At 54.0% G+C, this 26,755-nt stretch overlaps 2 protein-coding genes across 2 annotated transcripts in view; one reads left to right on the top strand and one right to left on the bottom strand.

Annotated features, from left to right (window-relative positions):
* Nucleotides 1-6,564, top strand: part of Wdr34 (WD repeat domain 34) — a 29,573-nt gene extending 23,009 nt beyond the window's left edge. Inside the window, exons 3-10 of the mRNA XM_013021271.1 lie at nucleotides 2,548-2,796; nucleotides 4,039-4,148; nucleotides 4,444-4,601; nucleotides 5,001-5,110; nucleotides 5,326-5,493; nucleotides 5,566-5,798; nucleotides 5,961-6,118; nucleotides 6,253-6,564. Of these exons, the coding sequence (XP_012876725.1) occupies nucleotides 2,548-2,796; nucleotides 4,039-4,148; nucleotides 4,444-4,601; nucleotides 5,001-5,110; nucleotides 5,326-5,493; nucleotides 5,566-5,798; nucleotides 5,961-6,118; nucleotides 6,253-6,491 (1,425 nt within the window). The 3' untranslated portion in view covers nucleotides 6,492-6,564. The remainder of the gene's footprint in view (nucleotides 1-2,547; nucleotides 2,797-4,038; nucleotides 4,149-4,443; nucleotides 4,602-5,000; nucleotides 5,111-5,325; nucleotides 5,494-5,565; nucleotides 5,799-5,960; nucleotides 6,119-6,252) is intronic.
* A 90-nt stretch (nucleotides 6,565-6,654) lies between these two features.
* Nucleotides 6,655-26,755, bottom strand: part of Sptan1 (spectrin, alpha, non-erythrocytic 1) — a 59,502-nt gene continuing 39,401 nt past the window's right edge. The window contains exons 24-46 of the mRNA XM_013021268.1: nucleotides 26,453-26,552; nucleotides 26,140-26,337; nucleotides 25,915-26,061; nucleotides 23,660-23,763; nucleotides 23,399-23,561; nucleotides 23,046-23,060; nucleotides 21,348-21,479; nucleotides 21,012-21,149; nucleotides 20,070-20,174; nucleotides 17,165-17,373; nucleotides 15,418-15,550; nucleotides 12,864-13,023; nucleotides 12,364-12,440; nucleotides 11,675-11,884; nucleotides 11,131-11,427; nucleotides 10,885-10,997; nucleotides 10,315-10,332; nucleotides 8,352-8,406; nucleotides 7,740-7,936; nucleotides 7,571-7,624; nucleotides 7,349-7,495; nucleotides 7,116-7,263; nucleotides 6,655-7,001 (exon numbers count right to left, since the gene is read on the bottom strand). Of these exons, the coding sequence (XP_012876722.1) occupies nucleotides 6,876-7,001; nucleotides 7,116-7,263; nucleotides 7,349-7,495; nucleotides 7,571-7,624; nucleotides 7,740-7,936; nucleotides 8,352-8,406; nucleotides 10,315-10,332; nucleotides 10,885-10,997; nucleotides 11,131-11,427; nucleotides 11,675-11,884; nucleotides 12,364-12,440; nucleotides 12,864-13,023; nucleotides 15,418-15,550; nucleotides 17,165-17,373; nucleotides 20,070-20,174; nucleotides 21,012-21,149; nucleotides 21,348-21,479; nucleotides 23,046-23,060; nucleotides 23,399-23,561; nucleotides 23,660-23,763; nucleotides 25,915-26,061; nucleotides 26,140-26,337; nucleotides 26,453-26,552 (3,046 nt within the window). The 3' untranslated portion in view covers nucleotides 6,655-6,875. The remainder of the gene's footprint in view (nucleotides 7,002-7,115; nucleotides 7,264-7,348; nucleotides 7,496-7,570; nucleotides 7,625-7,739; nucleotides 7,937-8,351; nucleotides 8,407-10,314; nucleotides 10,333-10,884; nucleotides 10,998-11,130; nucleotides 11,428-11,674; nucleotides 11,885-12,363; nucleotides 12,441-12,863; nucleotides 13,024-15,417; nucleotides 15,551-17,164; nucleotides 17,374-20,069; nucleotides 20,175-21,011; nucleotides 21,150-21,347; nucleotides 21,480-23,045; nucleotides 23,061-23,398; nucleotides 23,562-23,659; nucleotides 23,764-25,914; nucleotides 26,062-26,139; nucleotides 26,338-26,452; nucleotides 26,553-26,755) is intronic.

Genomic DNA, 26,755 nt, shown 5'->3' with positions numbered 1-26,755 from the left:
AGAGAGAGAGAGAGAGAAGAGAGAGAGAGAGAGTGTGTGTGTGTGTGTGTGTGTGTGTGTGTGTGTGTGCATGCGCATGCGCATGCGCACATGTGCGCTCATTTCCTCTGTCATGCTGTGCTCCCAAGCTGATTGACCAGGGCTAGGTGGGTGGCAGAGGCCTGGGCCAGGGAGCCTTGTTGTAGGAGTAGCAAAACCTCCCCAGCTGCTCCTGGAATCACGGCAGGGAAGTGGGGTGGCTCTGGGCGACGCGGGGCCTCTCTCTGTCTCAGCACTACTGGCCTCTCATCTTTCCTCTGCATCCTGCCTTTCTCTGCCTGTGGCCCTGGGCGGTTCCTGGCTTCGGGGTGTACGCTAGCTTTCAAATCCAGTCACAGGCAGTGCAGCTCACTAAATTTTTTTTTTTTTTTTTTTTTCGGTTGTGGGGCCTGAACTCTGGGCCTGGGCGCTGTCCCTCAGCTCTTCAGCTCAAGGCTAGTGCTCTACCACTTGAGCCACAGCGCCACTTCCGGCTTTTTTCTTTTTGCTTATGTGGTGCTGAGGAATCGAACCCAGGGCCTCAGGCATGCAAGGCAAGCGCTCTACCACGGAGCCACCTTCCCAGCCGCCACTAAATCTTACTTTTTTTTTTGGGGACGTGAACTGTGTAAGGCGTTGTCCCTGAATTTTTCCTGAAGGCTCGTGCTCTACCATATGAACCACAGATTCACTTTTCTTTTTTCTTTTTTTATGGTTAAGTGGTGATAAGAATTATTATTATTACTTTTTTTTTGGTCGGTCGTGGGGCTTGAACTCTGGGCCTGGGCGCTGTCCCTCGGCTCTTCAGCTCAAGGCTAGTGCCCCACCACTTGAGCCACAGCGCCACTTCCTGTTTTCTGGTGGTTGGTTGATTGGAGATAAAGATCCTCATAGTCTTTCCTTGCCTGGGATGGCTTTGAACCTCGATCCTCAGATCTCAGTCTCTTGAGTAGCTAGGATTTATAGGCGTGAGCCACTGGCACCCTGCTTTGATAAGAATCTTTTTTTGTTGTTGTGGGGCCTGAACTCTGGGCCTGTGGGCTGTTCTCTCAGCTCTCCGGCTCAAGCCGAGCACTCTACCACTTGAAGCCACAGCACCACTTCTGGCTTTTTCTGCTTATGTGGTGCTGAGGAATTGACCCCAGGGCCTCATGCATGTGAGGCAAGCGCTCTACCACTGAGCCACCTTCCCAGCCCCCATAAGAATCTTATAGACCTTTCTTTTTTTTTTCTTCTTCTTATAGACCTTTCTGCCTGAGCTGATTTTCACCCATGAGCCTCAGTTTTTGGCCTCCTGAGTAGCTAGGATTACAGGTGTGAGCCACTGGCGCCTGGCTGAGCTGAGGTTTTGCTCTGGCTCTCTTGCCCCAGCCTCGGATTCCTTCCTGCAGCTCGGGACTCTCTTTCTCCTCTCAGCTTGTATTTTACTGCCACAGAGGTCTCCTCCTTCATATCTTGACTGCCCAGCCTCCTTAGTTAGCATCTCCACTTCTGCCCAAGTACCTGGGGTTTTCCATATTATTTATTCGAGTCTGTCTGTCTGTCTGTCTCTCTCTCACACACACACCAGTTTCCATTGAAGCACTAAAGCACAGGAATCTTGGTTGTCTTGCCCCATTTTGGCTCTGTGTACACAAATGAACCTCTTCTTCCTGCCAAACCCCATGGTAAATGCCAGGGGTCAGCTAGTTCCCATAGGGAATAGATGCTGCTTTACCGGCTGGAAGGACTGTGGTGCTACAAAGAGGAGGATGGCGCCTGTGGTGGGCGCGCGTGCCTACAATCAGCTTCCTTCATGGCGGCCTGGTTCCATGTGCCACGTCGGCCTGTGGGTGGCCATGTGCACCGGGCTCTGCCGGACAGCAGCGGACGCGGCGCCGGCTCGCACAGGCCTCTTAGTATTAGAAGTGTGTGACGAAGCTGGTTGGCATTTCCTTGCTGAGTTGATCCTGCCTCTGTTCCCAGCAGAGCGAGGAGGTCCTTGCAGACTGGTGGCAGCGTGGAGGGAGCGCATTCGGTGGCGGGAGGAGGGCGCTGCAGGCTGCTGGGAGCAGTCTCTGGCCAAGCCCTCTGCGGGTGGCCAGGTCTGAGGAACTTCTCAGTTTCTTAGCCACGTGGCCCCTGCTGGCTCCAAGAGGCAGCCTTCTTACCTGCTAGCATCTGAGCTGCATCCTCCCTCCCCTCCGTAGATTGCTAGCACATGTCCCAGTGTAGCTCTTACTGGCTTATTTTGGTCACATGACCATAGCTGAGCCAATCACTGGCTAGGGAAAGATACAGCACCCTGGCTGGCTGGCTGGAAGTCCTGTCCTCAGTGAACATTGGGGGTTGAGGGGTCATCTCCAACCCCAGCCACTGGGGAGGGGCGGCGTTTCCTCCTAGTGACAAGAAGAGGGGACACTGGACACATGAAGCAACCAGATACCAATTAGCATGAGACAGCTCAGCCAGTAGTTACTTGGAAGAGGTGAGGGCGCTTGTAGGCATGCGTGCAGCCACATGATGATGCTGGTTTATTCTCCTTCCTAGAAAAGTTGCCAGACAGCCAGCATCGCCACTGCCGAAGTGTCCACCCAGGCCCGGAAGCACGCAGATGCCCAGGTGCAGACGGAGGCCCCCGAGCCAGTGGCTGTGCTGCCTTTGCCCCGGCACCACAGCCCGCGGCTGCTGGCCTTCCTCCGCAGGGTGGAGGCCATGGTCATCCGGGAGCTGAGCAAGAACTGGCAGAGCCACGCCTTTGATGGCTTCGAGGTGAACTGGGCTGAGCCGCAGCAGACGGTAGGGCCCAGGCTGGAGCCTGCCCACACTCCCCAGAGCCCTCTAGGTTTCGGTGGCACTAGTGCCAGCTGCCGCTCTTAATTTCTGCTGCTCCTTGAGTCCTGGCACCTGTTCTGGGAGTTGGTGCTGCCAGACCGTCCATCTCTGTGCTGGGGAGGTAGAGGCCACAGAGCAGCAGTGCAGCAGCAGTGCCTCAGGCGGGCTGTGCCTCCCACGCCCTTGTACAGGAAGCGCTGCTCTGGGCTGGCGCTGATCCGGCGCCTCTTCTGCTGTGGCATGGTCTCTCCTGCTCGCGGCACCTGAGGTCCTCCTGCCCATGGCTTCCTGTGCAACTGGGGGCACAGTAAACAGAAGCAGAGCAACCCAGTGCTTGGCATTGCTGGCTCGCACCTATAATCCTAGCTGCTCAAGGGGTTGTAATTCAAAGCCGCCCTCAGGAAGTCAAATCTAAGAGACTTATGGCCAACTAGCAAACTGCTGGCACTGAGTGTTGCTCAAATGGTAGAGCACCACCCCTGAACCAAAAAGCTTAAGAATGTGATGCCCTGAGTTCAAGCCCCAAGACTTGCACACACAAAAGAATAATTTTAGCTGGGTGCTGATGGCTCACGCCTGTAATCCTAGCTACTCAGGAGGCTGAGGTCTGAGGATCATAGTTCAAAGCCAGCACGGGCAGGAAAAGTTCATGAGACTCTTAATCTCCAATAAACCACTAGAAAACCGGAAGTGGCCCTGTGGCTCAAGAGGTAGAGCACTTGCCTTGAGCTGAAGAGCGTAGGGACATCGCCCAGGCCTAGAGTTCAAGCCCCACGACCGACCAAAAAAAAAAAACAAAAACAAAAAACCATGTACCACTGTAAAGACAAAATAACCCTGAAGCTGGCTTGTGTAACACACACACAAGGCCGTGCTAGCCCTTTGTTGACGTGCCGTTTGGTGAGGCTGAGTCCGCACGCTGCGCAGCGGGCCCAGCCTGCCGGCCTATGTGTCCTTGCATGGGGTCTTGGGAGCGCTGCAGAGCCTCGGGTGTGCAGCTTGGACTCTGCTTCTCCGGCTCTGTCTTTCTGGCTTTCAGAAGCAGCCTGTGAGGGGCGATGGTAGGGTGACGGCTTTGCACTGTCTTTCAGGACTGGGCAGTGGATGTGGACAGCTTTTTGGGCCTGGCTGCCCAGGCCAGATGCTGCCACGGGGCGGCGGCTGGGTGTCTTTGGGGCTGGGCTAGCGGACGGCTTGTGTCCGCAGGTGTCCTGTCTGCACACGCTGTGCTACCCCCCTGCCCAGGCGCAGGGGCTGCACGTGACCAGCATTTCCTGGAATGCCACGGGCTCCGTGCTGGCCTGTGCCTATGGCCGGTGAGTAGCAGCCGGGATGGTGGGGGCCGTGGGAGACCTCCGACACGCACGGCCTGTGTGCTCCACGGATATGGCCACTCTAGGTCAGCGAGGCAAGAAAAATGCAGGGGAGCAGGGCTGCATCGCAGCCCACCTTTCCTTTGCCATTTCTCTGTGCCTTGGACTCTCTCTCGAGAGCATTGTGCCCTGGAGGTGCCACTGGTGCACCCCAAGTGCTGTGTCTGGGTGGTAGGGGGCACTGGCGAACCCTTTTCTGTTCAAGCGCTCCTGGGAAGCTAAGTGTGTCCTTGCGCAGGCTGGATGACGGTGACTGGAGCACACTCAAGTCCTTTGTGTGTGCCTGGAACCTGGACCGGCGCCGTCTGAACCCCCAGCAGCCGCTGGCAGTGGTGGAGGTGCCCAGCTCCGTCATGTGCCTGGCCTTCCACCCCACGCAGCCCGCCCACATCGCAGGTGAGTGTCCGCCCCACGCCAGCCTCTCCGCCTCAGCCTCTCTGTGCTAGCCTCCCCTCTCCCCCTCCCAGGCTGGCTTCCTTCCCTGCAGAGGTGGCCAGGGGCAGGCCCAAGGGCTGGTACCACAGCTTGCTGGGGAGAAGGCAAGGCTGTCCCTGGCACCGGCTGGGCATGGAAGGGGCATGTGGGAGGAAGGGGCATGTGGTACGCTGTGCGGACGGTGAGAGGGACACGGCTCCCTGGGCTGCGTGCGGTGGTGAGGCTCCCTGGGGTGCGGCCAGGGGCACCGAGGCCCCCTGCGGGGACTTTCAGGGCAGAGGCTGTTGGTCCTGGCTGTGTGGCTGGTGCCTGTCTGGGAAGCCGCAGTGCTGAACTGACGCCAGGCCCGGCTCCCGGCAGGAGGGCTGTACAATGGCGAGGTGCTGGTGTGGGATGTGAGCCGGCCCGAAGACCCCCTGCTGTGGCGCACAGGCCTGACTGACGACACCCACACGGACCCTGTGTACCAGGTCAGGTGTAGAGGGCGCGGGGAGCAGGACTGGAGGCCCCTGTCCTCTTAGGGGGAGTCAGCAGGGGCTGGGCAGCTCATCTGCCTCTGGGTGCTGGGAGCCTGTGTGCCCCAGGTGGGTGAGGCTGGGCCCTGCGCCACCTGGGAGCGGGGATGGTGGGGACGGGGCTGCTGCGGCCCCGTTCCTCCTCACTGTCCCGCCCGCTGTCTCCTCAGGTTCTTTGGCTGCCGGAGCCGCAGCACAGTCACCGGTTCCAGGTGCTGAGCGTGGCCACGGACGGGAAGGTGCTGCTGTGGCAGGGGGTGGGGGCCGGCCAGCTGCAGCTCACGGAGGGCTTCGCCGTGGTCGTGCAGCAGCTACCGCGGAGCAGCAAGCTGAAGAAGGTAGGGCCACAAGGATGGCTGTAGCCCCGGGGATCCGAAGCCCCGGACCTCACCGCCGCCTCTTCTTCACAGCCGTCCCGGGGCGAGACCGAGGTGGGCGCCACCGCCGTGTCCTTCTCCAGCTTCGACCCCAGCCTTTTTGTTCTGGCCACGGAAGGCGGCTTCCCCATCAAGTGCTCGCTGGCTGCCGAGGAGGCGGCGCTCACACGCATGCCCAGCTCAGTGCCCCTGCGCGCCCCGGCGCAGTTCACCTTCTCTCCCCATGGGGGCCCCATCTACTCTGTGAGCTGCTCCCCCTTCCACAGGTGTGGACCCCGGCCGGGAGCCAGGCTGAGCCTCTGGTGATTGGTCCTGGCTGGCCCTTTGGGAGGACCCTACCCTCTGTGTGGGGAGAGAAGGGAGCCCTGGCAGTGCCTGCAGCCCCGGTGCCCATCCCCACGTCTGGCTCCGCTCTGCACCCCACGCAGGAATCTCTTCCTGAGCGCGGGGACGGATGGCCACGTCCACCTCTACTCCATGCTGCAGGCCCAGCCCCTCACCTCGCTGCAGCTGTCCCACAAGTACCTGTTCGCCGTGCGCTGGTCCCCCGTGCGCCCCCTGGTTTTCGCAGCTGCTTCTGGGGACGGTAGGAAAAGGCCACCAGGCCTAACCTGTTCCAGGGGTGCTAGGGGCCGCGCTGGTGACCGACTGCCCGTGGGGCCAAGGTGGCCTCCCAGGCAGGTGGGGTGATCTTAGGTTCTGAACCACCTCCCTCTGCAGGTGATGTGCAGCTGTTTGATCTCCAAAAAAGCTCCCAGAAGCCCACAGCGTCCATCATGCAGACCCAGGACGGAAGCCCTGTGTACTGTCTGGAATTTAACAGCCAGCAGACGCGGCTCTTGGCTGCTGGTGACGCCAAGGGCATGGTGAAGGTGTGGCAGCTGAGCTCGGCCTTCACGGAGCAGGGGCCCCGGGAGACGGAGGACTTGGACCGGCTGGCCTCGGAGATAGCCACGTGAGGGAAGCAGGGGTGAGGCTCTGCGAGCTGCAGGCCTCTGCTGTGGGCAAATGAAGAGACGTTTCTAGGGGGAAGAGTCCTTTATTGTCTTTGACATGAAAACAGAAAACGAGGGTGGGGGGACAGGACGGAGGGAGCCAGCTGCTCGGGTTTTCTAGGCTGGAATGAGGGCAGCTGGTTCAAGACACACGTGTGGGTCCCCACAGCAACATGGCGATTGTGACCAGACCAGAGCGGTTTATCGAAGCACCATTTTCTACTAAGTCTTAACCACGCTAAGCAGGCTTACGGTTACACTGGAAGTAAGCGTGTGGAATATTCTCAGTGGGCACAGAGGAAGTCACATGCAGCAGGGCAAGCAGTGTGGGGGGCAGGCGAGCCGAGATCAGTTCACGAAGAGCGAGCGGGTGAACTCCACGTAGTCGAAGGCCGTGGGGAGCTCGCGGCCCTTGCCGTCCACGTAGGGCTTCATGTGGGACACGCAGTAGTCCGCTTGTTCCCGGGTCAGGTTCTGGAGGGAGGGAGCAGTCAGCTTGGGCGGGCACCGAGTTCAAGTTCCAGGTGTAATGGAACTTGTGCCCGAGCCAGCTGCAAGCCCGGGGACCCTGACCTGCCCGGGGCTCACCTGGTACAGCTCCTCCTTGGTGACGTATGGCTTCCCCTCGGAGCTGAGGGCCCGGAAGGCACTCTCGATCTCCTCGCTGGACTTGACGTTTTCTGTCTCGCGGCTGATCATGAAGGCCATGTATTCTTGCAGGGAGACGTGGCCATCCCTGAAGGGCACGGGGCGGGCACCGTGAGCAGCTAGGTGGGCGGAGTCCAGGCCTGCGCCGCCCGTCGCCTGTCACCACAGCTTACCTGTTGGGGTCCACGGTGTCCAGGATTGCTTCAAACTCCGGGTCGGGTTCTCCTTCCTCCACCATGGGGAGGTCGTAGCCCAGGGAGCGCAGGCAGGACTTGAACTCCTGATGGTTCAGTCGGCCAGACTTGTCCTTGTCGAAGTGTCTGTAACAGGGGCCAGGCTGCTCAGCGCACAGGCCCTGCCGCCCATCTGCCCCACCGGGCTGGGGCCATACTCACTTGAACATCATGCTGAACTCCTTGAGGGCCTCCTCCGTCACCCCTGTCGTGTTCCTGGAAGAAAGGCAGTAGTAGGGATGGGGCCCTCCCTTCTGCGCGCCAGCCCTGGCTGCCGTGCCGTGTGGCAGTACCAGTACCCCCTCCCCCAGGGCACTCCTCCCTCAGGCACCTGGCCTGGATCTGCTGCTCCAGGTTGTGCTGCATGCGCATGCCCAGCTGGTCCAGCTGGTCCCACTGCTGTGCCAGGCCCACGGTGCTGTGCTCGGTGTACTTGTTGTCCAGGATGAGGGCTTCCTCCATGGCGGCTCCCAGGTCCTCAATCTTCTTGAGCTGGCTTCTCATGGCTCGGATCTCCTGGTGCTTGCGCTGTGGGCAGGGCACAGAAGTGTGGGGACAGGACTCCCCTTCAGGCCCTGTCCAAGTCTGCACAACCTCCCTCCCTCCTGGGAAGGGAACAGCACTGGGGTGAAGTGCAGCAATCCAAATGAGTTGGAAGGAGCCAGCAGGCGGACTTCTGGGCAAGTCTCCTGTAGACAGCAAGGCCTTGTGCTTTCCCATGAAGGGCAGCAACCACGGAAGACATTTAGCTCGAGGTGCCTGGCACACACCAGGCAAGAATTCCACCACTTGATTCTCACCCCCAGCCCGAAGACTTTCTCTCAAAGCCCCTGGAGCTTTAAGTAAAGAGAATGAGGCTCTGCCGCCTAAGAGCAGACCTGGTGGGGGCAGGGGTGGGGAGGGAGAGGGCTGGCACTGGGCCCAAAGCTCTAGGGTCACTCACTTTGGTAGCCTCCAGCTGGGACTCAAGGGTTCCGGATTCTTCCACCATGCAGGACCTGGACACAGAAGTGCAGTGAGGATGGGGCCTGACCTCAATAGCCAGCTCAAGATGGACTTTCCTCTGAACGAGGCCCTGAGGAAGCGCCGTGCGCGGGCCTGCTCTTCCTAACTGGCCCCGGAACCAGGTTGGGTCTCCTGGCGTAGAGCCCCTTGGCTCTCTGGGCCTCCAGGGGCCATTTGCAAAGTGGGTTTGTCTCCCGTGGGACTAGGTGGGCCGCTGGCCTAGCTGGTCACCCTTCTCTGCAGATAACGGCAGGGCCCGCAGTGTGGCGGAGCCTCCTGCAGCTCTGAGTGAGCTGACAGGGGCTGAGGCGGGACCCTGACCCCGGGCTCTGCCGTCTACACTTAGCCAGGGCTGCGTTCGGAGAGGCAGGTGGGCCTCTGCGCCTGCCCCTCCCCAGGGTAACAGAGTGAGGCCACAGGCTACTGGTGAACGAAGACAACACACGAGTAGGGGTCACGTGCAGGGGCAGGGTCACACGGTGAGCACGGCCTTAGTCTGAGCCCCGTTTCCGCTGTACCCACGTTTGCCGTGGCTCACCCGTGTGAGCCCAGCGAGCCAGGGCAAGCCTTAGAGATGCCTAAGTTCAAAGTGCTCCAGCAAGGCAAGGCACCACGACCCCTCCTACCCCAGCAGGCGAGACTCAGGCAGGCCCCGTCCCCAGGGAAAAGGACACCCCAGGACCTGGGGCAGGAGGCAGGGCCAGTGCAGTGGAGGGGACAGACCCTCCTCCCAAGCGGCCAGGGCGTGGGTTAGTCAGAAAGCAGAGCCGCCTGGGAAGTCCAGAGTGCATTGGTAAAACCACAGTGAGGGAAGAAGAGAAATAAGAGGAGAAAAACCTTCCAGACAGATCATCCCCAACTTCATACTGATAGACACGAATGACCCGACGGTATGCTATGCTATGCAAAGAAAAGAAACCAAATGAATACACCAGAGGGGGCGAGGCAAGAGCACACGAGACACGCGCCACAGGCCCAAGCTGGCAGCGCACAGGCAAGGGGACCCTGCCACCGGGTGGGAAGCAGGAAGTGGCCTGGTGGCCCACCCTGGGGCAGGTCACGAGGGCACTGGGCCAGGCGGGACAGGGCTTGAGAGGAGCCACGGGGGAGGGGGCAGGGCACAGTGCACACAAGACCAGAGCAGCAGACAGCGCGTGAGGGCAGAGCCTGTGCCCCAGCCACGGGCGGCGGCGGGATGCTGCTGTTCTTCCCTTCCTGCCCTGACTGGTTTGGGAAGCTCTCTCCCATTAGCAGCTTTATGCCCCTGATGCGTGTATTTGCCATCTGCAGACCTTTTGGGGGCCAGCTAGGCCATTCTGGCTCAGTGAGCCTGGCCTGTATGGTAGGCCTGGGCAGAGGCCTGGGCTTTGCAAAGTGGCCCCTGCCAGAATGGGGGACAGCCCTGCAACGTTCTGGGCTCCTCCAAGCCCTGTCTCCATCCCCCATTGTAACGGGAGAGTCCCTGCCTTCTGCTAGGGCTCTGAGCTCTGGGGCAGCTGGGGTACTGTACAGCTCCCCACTGCACCCAGCCCGAGTCCTCAGCTCTGTCAGCAGCCTCATGCCCATTGACCATCTAGGGATACTACGGTCTCTGGGGACACACTGGGGAAACAGGCAGATGAATCCCAGTAACCCAACAGACATGGCATTCCTGGAGTCTTTGGACTCGGCTCTGGCCTCCTTGCCCAGCGCGTCCCCACCTGCAGGGACAGGAACCACAGGCCAAGGTGAGAGTGGCACCCCGCCTGGCGGCCACAGCAGGCTTCACGGGACAGGGGCTGCAGGGAGGGCAGGATCCTATCGGGATCCTCTGCAAGCCAGGCCACGGGGGACGAGGGGCACAGGGAACAAGCACACGAGACCACCACACCACGAGCCCGGAAAAAGAAGACAATATTAACCCATCGAGGAGGTACGTTCTGTGCGGATCCGAGCAGCCATGACACGTGGGGTCCGGAGGCAGCGGCAATTGGGAGGAGGGGACAGAGAGAAGACAAAAAAACAAAACCAACAACATCAGTACCATTCTGCCATCAACTGTGCCAATGTTGCCCAATTCCTGCTGGGGCCAGTCAGGGGCCATGCACAGTCCCAGATGTTGCCTCAGTTGGGACTTCTATCAGCTTTGCTTTAGGGAGATGAACCACAGTGTGTCCACAGCAGTCTATGCTTTCACACTGCAGCATGGTCTCTGGCTTTTATGTAATGGAACGTAACGGGGCTGGAGCTTAGGGCCTCACACTCCTACCACAGCTCCATTTTTGGCTTTGTGTTAGATAAATGGAGGTAAGAATCTCAGGAGTTGTCTGCCCGGGCTGGCTTTGAACCTCCATCCTCGGATCCCAGCCTGCTGGGTAGTTAAGAGTGTAGATGACGTGTGAGCCGCCAGTGCCCTGCAGAGCTCTGGGTGCTAGGCAGCTGGAGGCCTCCGGGACCAGAGCTCTCCCCAGCCCATCCCGCAGAGCAGGCACCTGGTCTCTTGGATCCACTGGTGGAAGGCATTGGCATGTTGGGCAAACTCCTGGCGCAGCTTGTCATTTTCCTCCTGCCGCCTCTGCTCCTTCTGCAGCTCCAGCTCTCGCTCCTAGGACCAAAGGGACCTGGTCTCAGATGGCTGAGTGGAGATGTGGCCCCAGGTCTGGGAGGTGGTCTGAACTCTGGGAGGGGCAGGGGTGAGGCTGAGAAGCCAGGCAGCAAGCGCTTGGGGGCAGGCCCACCTTGATGATTTTCTGCAGGTTCCTCCAGGTCTCCTCCAAAGCCTCCATGGTGAACCAGGTGTAGGGGTTGGAGGCCACACGGAAGCTCTTAATCTGACGGTCCAGCTCAGCCAGCTGGTTGAAGTCAGCCTGCGCAGAGCTGAGGGAGGAGCGGAAAGCATCATGGGCCTCGCGCAAAGCTTTGATTTCTTCTAAGGAGTTGCAGCGGACAGGGTCGGTCAGGTCCTCCTCAGCATTTTCAAACCAGCTGTTAAAGGCAGACGCTTTTTTGGCGAAGGTCAGGAAGAGGTCTTCCACCTGGAAGCAGAAGAGGAGAGAGAGTCAGGAGTCAGCAGGGCAGAGCGCACGTGGCTCGTGGGAGTCAGGCTCTGCTCGGCTCTGCTCGCTGCTGCTTCCTCTCACCGGGGAGCAACTACAAGAGGGCAGAGGGTCCGTGTGCCTTGGTTTCGGCCCAGTCCAGGCCCGTGCTTCCTCACAGGACCATGGCACCGCACGGCAGAAGGGGGGGGTCAGGTCTGCCATCCCTGCCAACAGGCCCTCTCACCTTGCGGAAATGACTCTGGGCCTCCAGAAGCTTCTTTTTCCGGGTGGCTGAGTTGGCCAGCAGCTGGCTCCATCTCTTCATGAGGGAGGCATGCCGAGCCTCAATCGCCTTAGACTGGATGTGCTTGGCGGCCAGCAGCTGGTCTTTGAGGGCTGTGATGTTGGCGATGCCCTCCTGCTGGAAGGCCTGCAGGCCGGCATCGAACGTTTCCTGCAACGAGAAGCGAGAAGGTGATTTGTGGCGACAGCAATGGGGCTGGCTGTGTTCTTCGCAGTGCCCTGGCTCAGCTGGCACAAGCATGGCCCCCAGGCATTCATGGCAGCCAGCCTGGAGCCGCCCCCCGCTGCCACCTTGCCTTGCCTCAGACTGGATTCCCCTCTTCCTCAGCACCCAGGCTCGGCGTATCTGTCATGAGAGGCCCTGCCACGTGATCACCTTTGGTTTTTTCACCTATGGCTGCGCCTAAGGAGGCCTGTCCAACTGACAGAGGTGTCCCTCGTACCCGAGACCACGGTGCCCAGCCCTGAGTCCCCCACAAGCCTCCATGCAGATGCACGGTGATGTGCTGCTCCCCCAGTTGTTCTGGAAGCTCTGGGATGAGAGCTACCTGTCTGTCGGAATGCTGGGGTGCTCGGAGATGGGGTTGCCGGTGATTTCAGCCCACCAATCAGGAGAACAGTCAAACTCACCTGCTTTGTGAGGAGTGTCTGGACTGAAGATAGGTCTCGGCCATAATCGTCTGTCTTCAAACTGTTCTCCTTTTCACCTAGAAAACCAAGCGTAACTTTCCCACCCCTTCCTGTGCAAGAGAAACTGGAAAGGAATACCACAGAACTGACACAGACGTGACTTCCTCCGCTTCAGCCCCTCTGACACAGCACTCAGGGCCTCATTCTTGTGCCGTGAGAGGTCCTCCGAACTTGGAGGTCACGTTGACCCCAATAACAGAATTCAGTGCCCTGCAGGGCCTGGAGAGAGCTTGGCTGGGACAGCCTGTGGCTCTGATGGGCCCACTCTGTAGGGGTGCACCTATCACTGTCAGGCCTCAGTGTTAGGATGTCTCCCAGCTGGTGGCTAGATCTGCCCATGGACCAGCTCTGATCCGGCGGAGGGCCAGCTGCATGGAAACATACCCATCACAGTAGCCTGGTGGGGAGGAGACACTTTGGGCCTTGCCAAGGCTGCTCACCGATCCAGGACTCCACCACGTCAGCCTTCCAGTTGAACTGAAGGAAGGCTGAATTCTCATCCAGCTTTGCCTTCCTCTGGGCTGCGGCCTTCTCCAGGTCAGACACCTTCCCATTCAGGCCCTTCATCTTTGAAGAGATGTTCTCCTCGTGGTGATTGTTCTATTTAGGGACAAAAGCACGGTGAGCCTCCCTTTCCTCCCTGAGTCCTGAGAGAATCTTATTTCCAATTAAACCACCAAAAAACCAGAAGTGGTACTGTGGCTCAAAGCGGTAGAGCACTAACCTTGAGCTGAAGAGCTGAGGGACGGCATCCAGACCCAGAGTTTTTTTTATTTTTTTTTAATTTTTTTGTCTGTCGTGGGGCTTGAACTCTGGGCCTGGGCGCTGTCCCTCAGCTCTTCAGCTCAAGGCGAGCGCTCTACCACTTGAGCTACAGCGCCACTTCTGGTTTTCTGGTGGTTTATTGGAGATAGGAGTCTCACGGTCTCTCCTGCCCGGGCTGGCTTTGATCCGCGATCCTCAGATCTCAGCCTCCTGGGTAGCTAGGATTACCGGCGTGAGCCACCAGCGCCCTGCCAGGCCCAGAGTTTAAACCCCATGATGGACAAAAACCAAAACCAAAACCAAAACACAATTTGAAAATATAGGCTATCCCAGAATTTTAAGAGAAATCTAGAGAGAAGAAAACTTGAGGCTAAGAAATGAAGCGCTAAAGAACAGTCACAGCTGGCACTGATGGCTCACACCTGTATCCCAGCGATTCAGGATGCTGAGACCTAGAAAATCATGGTTCAAAGTGAGTCCAGGCAGAAAAGTCAGTGAGACTCCATCCAAAGTGCTGAACAAGAGTTGTGGCTCGGGGGGGGGGGGGGGGCTGGGAAGGTGGCTCAGTGGTAGAGAGCTTGCCTTGCAAAAAGAAAAAAGCCGGAAGCGGCTTTGTGGCTCAAGTGGTAGAGTGCTAGCCTTGAGCTGAAGAGCTGAGGGACAGCGCCCAGGCCCAGAGTTCAAGCCCCACGACCAGAAAAAAAAAAAAAAAAAAAAGAGTTGTGGCTCAACTGGTCACTCACTACCCTGAGATCTGAGGATCATGGTTTGAAGCCAGCCCAGTCAGAAAAGTCCTCGTGAGACTCTTATCTCCAATGAATCACTCACAAACTTGAAGCGGAACTGTGGCTCAAAGTGGCAGAGCGCTAGCCTTGAGCAAAAGAGCTCAGGGACAGCACCCACAACCACACACATACACACACACAGCCAAGTGAGCGACAGCTCATGGCCTACAGTTTAAGCCTTAGCACCAACACACACAAGTAAAAATCCACTCACCTCACAGCTCTCTCCTGGGGGGGGAGCCTTGTGTCTGAGAGGAGTTTCACACTGGTTCATGCTGAGCAGGACCAGAATGAAAGTTCTCTAATGATCTGGATTTTTTTTTTCTTTTTTTCTTTTGGGTGCAGTCCTGGAGCCTGAACTCTGGGCCTGGGCGCTGTCCCTCGGCTCTTCAGCTCAAGGCTAGCGCTCTACCACTTGAGTCACAGTGCCACTTCTGGGTTTCTTCTTTTTTGCTTATGTGGCGCTGAGGAATTGAACCCAGGGCCTCAGGCATGCAAGGCAAGAGCTCTACCACTGAGCCACCTTCCCAGCCCCCCTCCCCCCTTTTTTTTCTAGTCCTGGAGTTTGAACTCAGGGTCTGGGCCTTCCCAGCCTCCCTCCCCCCTTTTATTTTCTAGTCCTAGAGTTTGAACTCAGGGACTGGGTACTGTTCTGGAGCTTTTTATACTCAAGGCTAGTGCTCTACCACTTGAGCCACAGATCCACTTCCGGTTTTCTGCTGCTTAATTTTCCTGCCCAGGCTAGCTTCAAACTGCAGTCCTCAGATCTCAGCCTCCTAAAGGGCTAGGATTATATGTGTGAGCAACTGGCACCTGGCTCTGTTTTGCATATTTTTTTACAAGTTCTAAAAAGAGGCTCTGGGCTGAGAATGTGGCTTAGTTGTAGAGTAATTGCCTAGTGTGCATGAAGCCTTGGGTTCAATTTCTCAGTAGCACATAAACAGAAAAAGCTCGAAGTGGCACTGTAGCTCAAGTAGTAGAGTGCTAGCCTTGAGCAAAAGAAGCTCAGGGACAGAATCCAGGCCCTGAGTTCAAGCCTCAGGACTGGCCAAAAAAAAAAGAGGTTCGATTACTGAGAAGTCATTTTGAGAGTTCTAATGCTCCAAACTCCCCAAAAGGGATACCTGTCCTTACTTCCAGCAGAAATAATAAGCACCTCAGAAGTGTGACTGCCTGGCTCAGCACTCACGCGTCTGTTTGGGGTGGAACCTGGGAGCATCTGTTGTGCTCTCCACACGGACCTGTCTGGAGAACATGATAGGTGACAGACAGGAGCGGGGGACACTAAGAACCTTCCCAAAGGGCCAGGCTCCTTTTTTTTTTTTTAAATAAGGATTTTAGTATAACAGGGACCAGTAGGGAGAAATAGAAAAGAAACATTTCCTCCTCCTGCAGGAAGTGTGAGTTAAAGCCTCAAAGTGGCAGCTGCTGGCCGCAGGCTCACCTTCTTAATGAGGTCTTGTCCGTTGGTGCAGACATCATTCACACGATCCTTGTGGACAGTGAAATCTGTTTCAAAAGCTTCGTGTTTCTTCAGTAAGCCCTGGAATGGAACAGCAAGGTCAGCCACTGAGTGCCTGGGATGGGGTGGGGCAGAGGCTGGGATGAGGCCTTTCCTCAGGGATCTGGTGTCCTTTCCTTCTAGATCACCAGAAATGAAGTTGCAAAGCAATGACTTACTTGGCACATCTTGCAAGGAACCCGCAGGCCTGCCTTATTGTGCCCTGGGCCCCGGAGGCAAGGCCCCCTCCTTGCTCCCTCTGGGGGACCGTGACCTCACCACATCCCGCCTCACTCATCCTGACAAGGGCAGGGCCACCTCACACCACTGTCTAGGGCTAAGGGACACATGACCCCGGGGATGGGCAGCATCTCCTGAGGAGGACAGCAGGAAACTCAGGCTGCCCTGGGGCTGCCTCTGGACCAGGGTAGGGGAAAGTTGGGTGGGATGCCCTCCAACACCCTGCAGCCTGGAGCAGCCTTCTGGAGGAGGAGAAGCCTAGTGGAGGGGCAGAGAAGGCCTATCCAAAAGCCAGGCCTGTCCTGTGTGAACGCAGTTGCCTGAAAGATGCCATGTAGAAGCTGCCTAGGAAATGCCCACCAAGCCACGGACTAGAGGGCAAGAAGAATGGCTGCTGCTTTTAGCCACCAAGTTTCAGGTGGGATGTGATTGATAACGTTACCACTTTAGGGAGTTGCTATGGCTGTGCCACAGTTGCTGAGCTGTGCTCTCATTTCTAGGCCTGAGGAATTTGGAGTAGGTCTTTGAAGATGGAATATGCAAGTTAAAATGAGCTGATGAAGGGTAGCACATGGCCATGATTACGTCCTGGCACTGGGGTTTGAACACAGGGCCTTGTGCTTGTTAGGCACTGCTCTACCACTGACCACCCGACCATTACCTGCAGAATCATCTACCAATAGGACTGATATCCTTAAAAAGGGAAACCTGGAGGCTGAGTACACCAGCTCACCTCTGAAATCCTAGCTATTCAGGAAGTTGAGATCTGAGGAAAGTCCTTGAGACTCTTATCTCTAATTAACTATCAAAAAAGCCAGAAGTGAAGCCGGGTGCTGGTGGCTCACGCCTATAATCCTAGCTACTCAGGAGGCTGAGATCTGAGGATCACGGTTCAAAGCCAGCCTGGGCAGGAAAGACCGTGAGACTCTTATCTCCAATAAACCACCAGAAAACCGGAAGTGGCGCTGTAGCTCAAGTGGTAGAGCGCTCGCCTTGAGCTGAAGAGCTGAGGGACAGCGCCCAGGCCCAGAGTTCAAGCCCCACGACCAACCAAAAAAAAAAAATAAAATACTTTTAAGGTTGTAAGGAATGCATTAGGAGAGGAGCTGGTCCTGAAAGTGGCCTGTTTACATGCAATATTAGTTGGGAGACTCATATTTTGGGGAGTGGGGATTAGAAAAAAAATCCAACTCCCCTTGTAGAAACGGTCTTCTCAGATTTGACCTAAGTCCATCAACTTTCCCCGTGGCCAAAAGGTAGGGTCTACTGTGACACCAGGGTCACCACCTTTGTGGGCACATTGTTGGTCACCACTGGAAAAACTGAGTGTGGGGCACTAGGGACTCAAGTGGCTACATTCCTGTCTCCCACAGACCCAAGGGCCTAAGACTCCTGCCTCTCCTGCTGCCCGTGCACACAGCCTGGAGCTCTCTGCCACAGCAGCACGTACTTGATCCAGGACTCCTCATCATCCATATCCCGGAAGAACTGGTGCAGGCGGTGGGACTCGCTGAGCTTGGCGCGCCGGGAGGCTGCCATGCTCTTGATCTTCTGGAAGCGCCCATTGATGGTGTCCCGCTTCTCCTTCACTTGGGAGGTGTCAAAGGCACTGCTGGTCATCAGGCTGTCTGCCTGGCTGTTCAGGTCCTTCAGGCGATCCTGGGGGGTGGTGGGTTGAGAACAGGAGTGAGAAGCCTGGATCTTGCAGGAGTAACTGCTTACAAGTAAAAACACAGGTATCCCGAGTACTTGTCCCAAGTGGACGCAGTGAGGTAAAAATGATTTTCACAGTGACCTAAGACATGACCTGCTGGTTTCACTGTGTAACACTGGTACTGGTGGCACAAAGGCAGTGAGTGAGGAGGGCCAGCACCTGGGCATGCAGCCAGGCAGCAGCAGACACAGTTCACATAGACTGGCCTTCATTTTAGTTTAAGTGTTTTGCGGGGAGAACTCAGAGCCTTGTGTTCTACGCCATAGGCTGGATGGTCCTGAAACCATTCTATAGTAAGAAACAAGGTTAATTTTATTATTTATCTGTGCCTTTCTTACTTGAAAAAGGGTACCCAACAGATATTTTGTTGAGAATAATGAATTATATTCCTAATGATGAAACTCAAACTTGTGGAGAAAATGACAGCTGTGGAGAATTCCTATTTACCACCATGAGTCTGAGAGCTTCCCAAAACAAAAACAATTTCACTGATGAGATTGGTGAGTATGTTGAGAATGTGATACCAAGTTTTGGTTATCACATTTGTGCCAACATTTAGAACCAACCCACACCTACTGAACCAGCACTTACTGATTACCGCTATGCCAACAGTCTTGTAGTATAACAAAATGAAGGTGGCCAGTGGATTTTAATAGAGTGGAATAGGAAAAACCAGGTTTCAGAGCCCATTCTGTAATGAGCCTTTGAAAAACTACAGATACAAAGCCATATTTACACACTGCGCAGCAGCAGAAGAGGGGACCCCAATGACTGGAACTCAAGTACCCTCTCCTCCCTCTCAGTAACCTGTATCTTGTGAGACACAATGTAGCACTACACACTGAGCTCAGAGCAGCCAAAAAAACCCAGATGTCTCCTACCAAGCTGATTAGAGATCCGCTAATATGTGATTGATGTCACTCTTCTCATTCCTTTTTTTTATTTTTAAGTCTGTCATGGGGCTTGAACTCTGGGCCTGGGCGCTGTCCCTCAGCTCTTCAGTTCAGGCTAGCGCACTACCACTTGAGCCACAGTGCTGCTTCCCATTTTCTGGTAGTTTATTGGGGATAAGAGTCTCATGAACTTTTCTGCTTGGGCTGGCCTTTGAACTGAGATTCTCAGATCTCAGCCTCCTGAGTAGCTAGGATTATAGGTGTGAGCCACTGGTGCTGGGTTCCTTTTTGTCATTTGAAAATGTTCTTGCTGGGTGCCGGTGGCTCATGCCTATAATTCTATCTATTCAGGAGGCTAAGATTTCTGGCTTGTGGTTTGAACCCAGCTCAGGCAGGAAAATCTGTGAAACTCTTTTTTTGTTGGTTGTGGGGCTTGAACTCTGGGCCCAAGCGCTGGCCGTCAGCTCTTCAGCTCAAGGCAAGCGCTCTACCACTAGAGCTACAGCACCACTTCCGGTTTTCTGGTGGTTATTGGAGATAAAAGTCACGGACTTTTCCTGCCCTGGCTGGCTCGGAATCTCAATCCTCAGATCCAAGCCTCCTTAATAGCAAGGATTACAGGCATGAGCCAGCAGCACCTGGCTTTGTGAAACTCTTTTTTTTTTTTTTTTGGGGGTCTGGTCGTGGGGCCTGAACTCTGGGCCTGGGTGCTGTCCCTTAGCTCTTCAGCTCAAGGTCAACGCTCTATCACTTGAGCCACAGCGCCACTTCCGGCTTTTTTCTTTATGTGGTGCTGAGGAATCGAACCCAGGGCCTCAGGCATGCAAGGCAAACGCTCTACCTCTGAGCCACCTTCCCAGCCCCGTGAAACTCTTATCTACAACTAAATTACAGAAAAAACTGGAAGTGGCACTGTGACTCAAGTGATATGTCCAGGTTCAGAGTTAAGGCCTAGAACCAGCCCAAAACAAAAACAAAAATTCATAATTTACATTTTTTTTCTTTTTTCTTTTTGTCTTGTCTGTCGTGGGGCCTGAATTCTGGGCCTGGGCGCTGTCCCCTCAGCTCTTCCTAGCACTCTATCACTTGAACCACAGTGCCACTTCCTGCTTTTTATGTGGTGCTGAGGAATTGAATCCAGGTCCTCATACATGCGAGGTAAGCACTCTACCACTGAACCACCTTCCCAGGCCTACTCTTGATTTTTGAGAGAAGGTCTCACTATGGAATCCAGGCTGGCCTAAACTCTCCATCTATCCTTCTGCTTCAGCCTCTTAAGTGTTGGGAATATAGGTGTGCCCACAATGGCTAGCTCTTTCCTTTTCCTTCTGATGTTCATAAAAATGTTAAACCATAAAACTCTAGTATTAATATTTCCATTTTAATGTTAACTTTTCATTTTTAATTCTCAAGATGCACAAACAAAATCCCTAGGGGTGTGAATTGTTAAGAATACAATGGCAGCCGGGCACTGGTGGCTCACGCCTGTAATCCTAGCTACCCAGGAGGCTGGGATCTGAGGATCACAGTTCAAAGCCAGCCCGAGCAGGAAAGTCTGTGAGATTCTTATTTCCAATAAACCATTAGAAACCCAGAAGTGGCGCTGTGGCTAAAGTGGTAGAGCGCTCGCCTTGAGCTGAAGAGCTGAGGGACAGTGTCCAGGCCCAGAGTTCAAGTCCCATGACCGACAAAAAAAAAAAAAAAGAATACAATGGCACTACCCAATGTGAGAACTACTGCAGTCTTACCTCATGGGCTGATATGTCCGCCTCCAGCAGCTGGTGCTTTTTCAGCAAGTTGTTGACAGAAGCCAGGTCTTTGCCATAATCTTCAGATGCCAGAAGCGCCTCCACCTGGCATTGGAGATGCCAAAGGAAAAGGCCATTGTGTGGGGCATATGCAGTGTTGTGGGAAAGCCCAAGTGTGCTAGGTCAGTCTGCCGGGCGTGACTCTCCTCATGTGTGAGGTCAGTGCAACTCTAGAGCTTACTAATGGAAAAGGCAGGGTAGAGGCCCAGGCCTCAGGTTTTTCTGGTGCTGTAAGGGCAGACAGAAGAGCCAGGCCACTGTGCTGCAGCCAAAGCCAAGGACCAGAACTGTGAGCCACAATGGCATACAACAATGCTCACTGCTATACCTTTTACCCCCAAAACAAGGCTGGGGCTATGCAAATATCCACAGGGTGGGAATACTCAAAGATGGCAGATCTCTGAGGGACTTACCGGGCTCTCAAATGTCTGAGAAGTTTTAGTGACCTGGGATAACATCCCTTACATACTAATGAAACAATACTGCAAATTCAGCTATATAAATTATATCCTACAAGCATCCACCAAAGTATACCCTGAATCTGAGATGTGAATAGTGGTGGTATCTAAGCATGTCTTTGTTTATATTCTCTCTACTGTCTCAATTTCCTGCGTGGAGAGTTCCACATTATCTGGCTCTGACTCCTTGCTCCTTCAGTTCTGTCTTGGCACAGGTTTGTCAGAGCTGCCTGTCGGCCAAACCCCACCTCTCTTCCCTGCAAGAGGAGGGGGCTGAGGTCTGGTCCCACTCTAAACCAGCTTTCTTCTCTAAATATACATTCCTTCAGCCCTTACGTGCCTTCCAGCAAACCAGAGAGCTCCCGCTGAGCATCTGTGTCCAAAGGCACCTGCTGAGCTGGGTCTGCCCCAGGGCCCCCATTACCTCGGAGAGCCAGAAGTCAAAGTCCTTGATGCCAGTGTTGAAGTTCTGCTGCTTGTTGGCTTCTTTCAGCTTCTGGCTCTTCTCAGCTGACTTCTGTACCAGGAACTGCCACTGGTCAGCCAGGGCAGCCAGGCGGGCCTGCAGAAGCAAGGGGAGCCATGCAGGATGGAAAGGTTACAAAGAGGAAACAAAACTGGTCACAGGAGCCCTTGGCCCTGCATTCCCCATCTATAACAGCCTGGTGCCATTTATGTCCTCAAGCCTGTTCTGGAGGCCTCATCCAGTGGATGCTGCTGCTCCTCTTGGGGCCAGCAGGAGTCCCTGGGCTCAACGTACCTTGACAGCGTCCTCGCTGCCGGCGCAGGCGCCTCGCTCGATGAGGGAGTTGCCCATGTCGATGACGCCGCGGATGCGGTCGGCATTGGCATGGAGCTCTGCCTCGAAGGCCTGGTGCTTCTGGTGCTTGCTCTGAAAATACCAAACCACCTTTCAGAGCTAACTCTTGGAGGGCATGGCTTTAATGCAGGATAGAGGGTGTGGTGGGAAACTTGAAAAGAACTGAGTAAGAGTTGTTGCTTACAGGTGGTAACCATGGGAGTGTGAGGCAGTAGGGCTGGGCCTGTGGGAGCTTAGTGGAGGGTGTGGGCAGAGGACAAGGGGTGTCCACCAACTTGGGAGCGGGACAGGGAGTGGTTTTGAAAGCAGCTGCAGCAGCTGGCTGGGGCAAAGACCTATAATTATACACTTTAACATTATGCAGCAGATGTCAATGCCAATTTTGGTTTTGGAGCTACTTGTTGCCAACTTCCACCCATGCTATGTTATTCCTTAATGGCTAGAGGCTTGGACAGATACCAGCATGGGGACAGCTCATCACCCAGGGCAATCATCTTTATCCAGCTATGCACACTGGATGGCCAGTCATGTTCCCCTGATGAAAGGAATAGTCTACAGCTGCTGCAGACCCGGGCTTTACTGGCTGTTGATGCAGTGGCTGTCATTAGTCAAGGCTGCTATCAAAACGCAGCCTGATGGGAGGCTGGGATTTATTTTTGCCAGGAAAAGAGCGGGCCAGGGGCTGTAAGCATTCATTAAGGAGTACATCGTGCTATAATACTATGAGACAATTGCAAGGACACAGAGGCTGTAGCACAATTCTGGGGAAACACTGGGCAGGTGAGAGGTACAGGGTCTCAGGAGCGTTACTGGGAGAAGTAAAACTAGGAGATAAAAAGTAGTAAAGCTGAGGAGGAATTCTGCATCAAATGTTTCATTTCAGAGGCAGCAACTGTTACGAGGTGGAGGGGCAGCAGTTTCTGTATCATGTCCTCTAAGCTCCCATCCAAACCTCAAGGCCGAGAAAGGGTCTCCTCAGCCACAGTCCTAGAGAAAGATCCAGTCTCCCTCTGGCCACAGGATTCAAACCCTATATATTCACTAGAGAGCTTCGTTTTGTTTCCACTCATGGAATACAAATTTGAGCTAGGTGTTGCTGGAGACATCTTTCACTGCCTGTTGGGCAATATCCACTGTCATCCCAATCTCTAGCTCCTGACTCTCTCAGGCTGGGAAGCAGACCTTGCCTCTGCAGTTCCCAGGGCCAGCATCTCTGGGCACCTGCCTGGCTGTGCAGTGGATTCTCTTGCCAGGCTAGACTGACCCTGCCTATGACACCATGAGCCATAGCCAAGACCGAGCCAAAGCTTGTATAACATAGCTGATTATTCCATCTTCAAAAGAAGCATCCTTTGAAGGAAAGCTGTCAACTACTGCCCCTCAAATCAAACACTGTACAGAATTTGTCTACATGATGAACTAGGGCAGGGAGGAGGCGTGCAGGCTGATTACAACAGAGAAAGCCACACCCCACAGGGACACTTGGATGGCGGGTGATGAAGTATTAGAAATGAAAAGGATGGATGAAGAGACATCAGTGGACCATGTGTGACCACAGTAACAGTGCTCTACAGAGAAGAACACAAATACTGGAGGCTCATGTATCTATAACTCTTAAAAGCATTAAAAAAAACTTACCAACAGCTTGGAAAGCTACAAAAACAGATTAAAAGACAAGAGTTCAGTACACAGATGTGAACATGTGTCAACTATTAAACAGACATTCTTCCCCTGGGAAGCTCAGCACCTGGAACGGTTTGGGGTAGAGGTGGGGATTCCATAGACTTGCTAGAAGCTATGGCAGCTCTCAAATGGCTCTGAACATTTACTGGGACTTTCCCAATAGCTTGGTTTACTGAAATACTTTCCATTGGCTTCACCGTGAATTCAAGGAGACTGTTTATAGGTATGTTCCCTTTAAAGATGTCTTAACAGAATCTGTTCCCAATTTGGGGCTACTTCAGGATGAACACTCACTCAGGTCTGCTCACCTGGATGTTTGTAGGATCCTTATAGGACTCATCGCTGGCTGTCTGCAACTTTTCACTGATCCAAGCCTCGATCTCATCCACATCTCGGCTGAATTGCTGCAGGGTCTGAGACTCTCCAAGCTTTGACCTTTTTTCAATCATCTGGGCTTTCAAACGGCGCCATCTGAGAGAGGGAAGCCAGGAGGCCAGCTGTGAGCATCCCCTACCATGGAGGAGGGCACACAGTCTCTCTGTTGGAACTGGAGTGCACAGGACACCCACCTGTCCAAGACTTCATTGCGACGACTCGCAATGTCTCCCTTGGCATAGTGACCAGCAGCAACGAGCTGGTCAGCAAAGGCCTGCAAGGCTGCAATCTTCTCCTCCTATGGATAGACAGACACAGTTTAGACGGGGTGCAGCCGGGTCCTCCTAGACTGCTGGTCTTCAGAAGACACCGGTTATTTTGGGTGACTGGGAACAAACTGGTGGCAGGATCATAATACACCGATACTTTAGAAGCAGGAGTGAGCTTGATTTTCATCATTACGAGAGTACAGTTTAACTCAAGACTTGAGGTCACCCTAAGGTGGACAGGTGCTGGACACTAGCAAATGTCACAACAAATTAGGCTTCATAACAAGAAAAGATTCAATCAGATTCAACAAAGCAGTTGAGAAATTATAGTTTGTTCGCTATGTTCATACATTCCCTTACTGATCCATAAATTTTCCTTTAAAATAATTTGTCTTCTGCCATTACTGCTTTTTAATACATCTACCCACCTACCTATTATTTACTTTTTTTTTTTCCTGCTGGTCCTGGGGCTTGAACTAAGGGCCTGGGTGCTATAAGATTAGTAGTGCTTAGCCAGGCTCCGGTGGCTCACACCTGAATCCTAGTTACTCAGGAGGATTAGATCTGAGGATCACGGTTCAAAGCCAGCCCGAGCAAGAAAGTCCATGAGACTCTTATCTCCAATAAACCGCTTGAAAACTGGAAATGGCACTGTGGCTCAAATGGTAGAGCACTTGCCTTGAGCTGAAAAGCTGAGGGACAGCTCTCAGACCCAGAGTTCAAGCCCCACGACCGACCAAAAAAAAAAAAGATTAGTAGTACTCTACCATTTGAGCCACAGTTCTAATTCTGGCCTGTTGGTGGTTACTGGTAATAGCAGTTACATAGACATTCCTACACAGGCTGGCTTTGCACCATGATCCTCAGATCTCAGCCTTCTGAGTAGCTAGGATTATAAGCACGAGACACTGGGGTCTTGCTTATCTATTTACTTTTTTTGTTTTTTGTTTTGGTCGGTCATGGGGCCTGAACACTGGGCCTGGGTGCTGTCCCTCAGTTCTTCAGCTCAAGGCTAGTGCTCTACCACTTGAGCCAGAGCACCACTTCTGGCCTTTTCTGCTTATATGGTGTTGAGGAATCGAACCCAGGGGCTCATCCATGCAAGGCAAGCTCTCTACCACTGAGCCACATTCCCAACCCTATTTACATTTTTTTTGTTGTCAGTTGTGAGGCTTGAATTCAGGGCCTGGGTGCTATCCCTGAGCCTCTCTGTGCTCAAGACTAGTACTCTATCCCCTTGAGCCACTTCCGGCCTTTTCTGTTTATGTGGTACTGAGGAATTGAACCCAGGACTTCATACATACTAGGCAAGCTATTTTACCACTAAGCCACATTCCTAGCCCTCTGTTTACTTTTTTTTTTTTGTTGTTGGTTGTGGGGGCTGAACTCTGGGCTTGGGTGCTGTCCCTCAGCTCTTCAGCTCAAGGCTAGTGACCTACCACTTGAGTCACAGAGACACTTCTGGCTTTTTTCTGCTTATGTGGTGCCACGGAATCCAACCCAGGGCCTCCTGCATGTGAGGCAAGCACTCAACCACTGAGCCAACTTCCTAGCCTCCCTGTTTACTTTTGATTGATGAATGGATTGCTGTGGTGAAGGCCAAATGCTCCATTAGTGAACTACACCCCTACCCAACCCAACCTTAAAATAATTGCACATGTACTTTTCCTGATGACAGAAGTATTGCATGCAGACATACAGTGACTATACTGCCTTTTTTTTTTTGTCGATTGTTGGGCCTGAACTCTGGGCCTGGGCACTATCCCTCAGCTCTTCAGCTCAAGACTAGTGCTTTACCACTTGAGCCACAGCGCCACTTCCAGCTTTTTCTGCTTATGTGGTGCTGAGGAATCAAACCCAGGGCCTCATGTATGCGAGGCAAGCACTTCACCACTGAGCCACCTTCCCAGCCCTACACTGCTTATTTTTGTAATCAATATTTAGTTGTTACTTCTTTTTGGTGTTGCTGGGGCCAGAACCCAGGCAAGCGCTCCACCACTGAGCTACACTTTGAGCACACATGAAGTATTTTACTTTAAGGAAACTGGCAATGCTATCTAGCTAACACATCATAATTATTTATTCTAATCATTAAGAAAACCAAGGAGAATTAGGAAAGAAATAAAAAAGATGTCAATTAGGAAACATCCAAACTAAGTTTACAAGGAACAGGGTCTTACCTGGACATTGATAGCTTTGTCAAAGTCCTCGTGTTTTTTAATTAGGGCCTCCACACTGTCCAGTGAGTCTCCTTTGTCTTCAGTGTTAAGGAAAGCCTCGCGGGCAGCCATCCAGTTCTCGGCTTGCTCACAATCCCGATGAAACAGCTGAAAGAACAGACTAGAAGGTGAGAAGCCCAAGCCATTGGCAAAGAAAATACTGATTGGGGCTCAAAGCACACGTACCTGCAATTCAAGGCACTGGTCCAGCATCATCCTGCGCTGCACCCAGGCCTTTTCCAGGTCTGTCCGTTCCTGGTCAAGAATGTCAAGTTTCTCCTTGATCTCTGGGCTGGCATAGTGCCCATGAGCCAGCAGCTGCTGCCCAAACTGCTCAAATGCCTGGAAAGTGCCAGCTCTGGCATCAATTTCTGTCCGATGTTCCTGCCAAGAGGAGGGAAGGGATTAGATAACTGGCAGGAGATGCCCATGTTAGTGTCAACCACTGGCTTACAACAAAGGGTAGGGGTGAGGCCACTCAACAAGCAGGTCTACCCACCTGGTGTCGCTCCAGCAAAGCTTCAGCTCCAGTGACATCTTTTGCTAGCTCATCCGAGGACACCAACCCCCGTATTCCATTGATCCAAGACATGAGATCCCTGGAAACCAGATCAGCAGAGGACCAGCTATTATATGTTACCTGGCAAGCAGGCTTTCTGCCTAGGAAAATAGACTCAGGGCCACCTTTGCTGCAGGAAGCAATTCCAGTTTTCTGGTGGTTAATTAGAGATAAGAATGTTGGGAGGCTGGGAAGGTGACTCAGTGGTAGAATGCTTGCCTTGTATGCATGAGGCCCTGGGTT

This window comes from Dipodomys ordii, unplaced genomic scaffold (genome assembly GCF_000151885.1).
Source record: "Dipodomys ordii isolate 6190 unplaced genomic scaffold, Dord_2.0 Scaffold55, whole genome shotgun sequence".
NCBI classification, from domain to species: domain Eukaryota; kingdom Metazoa; phylum Chordata; class Mammalia; order Rodentia; family Heteromyidae; genus Dipodomys; species Dipodomys ordii.
The sequence above is the reverse complement of the archived record's forward strand: the minus strand, read 5'-3'. Positions and strand labels throughout refer to the sequence as shown.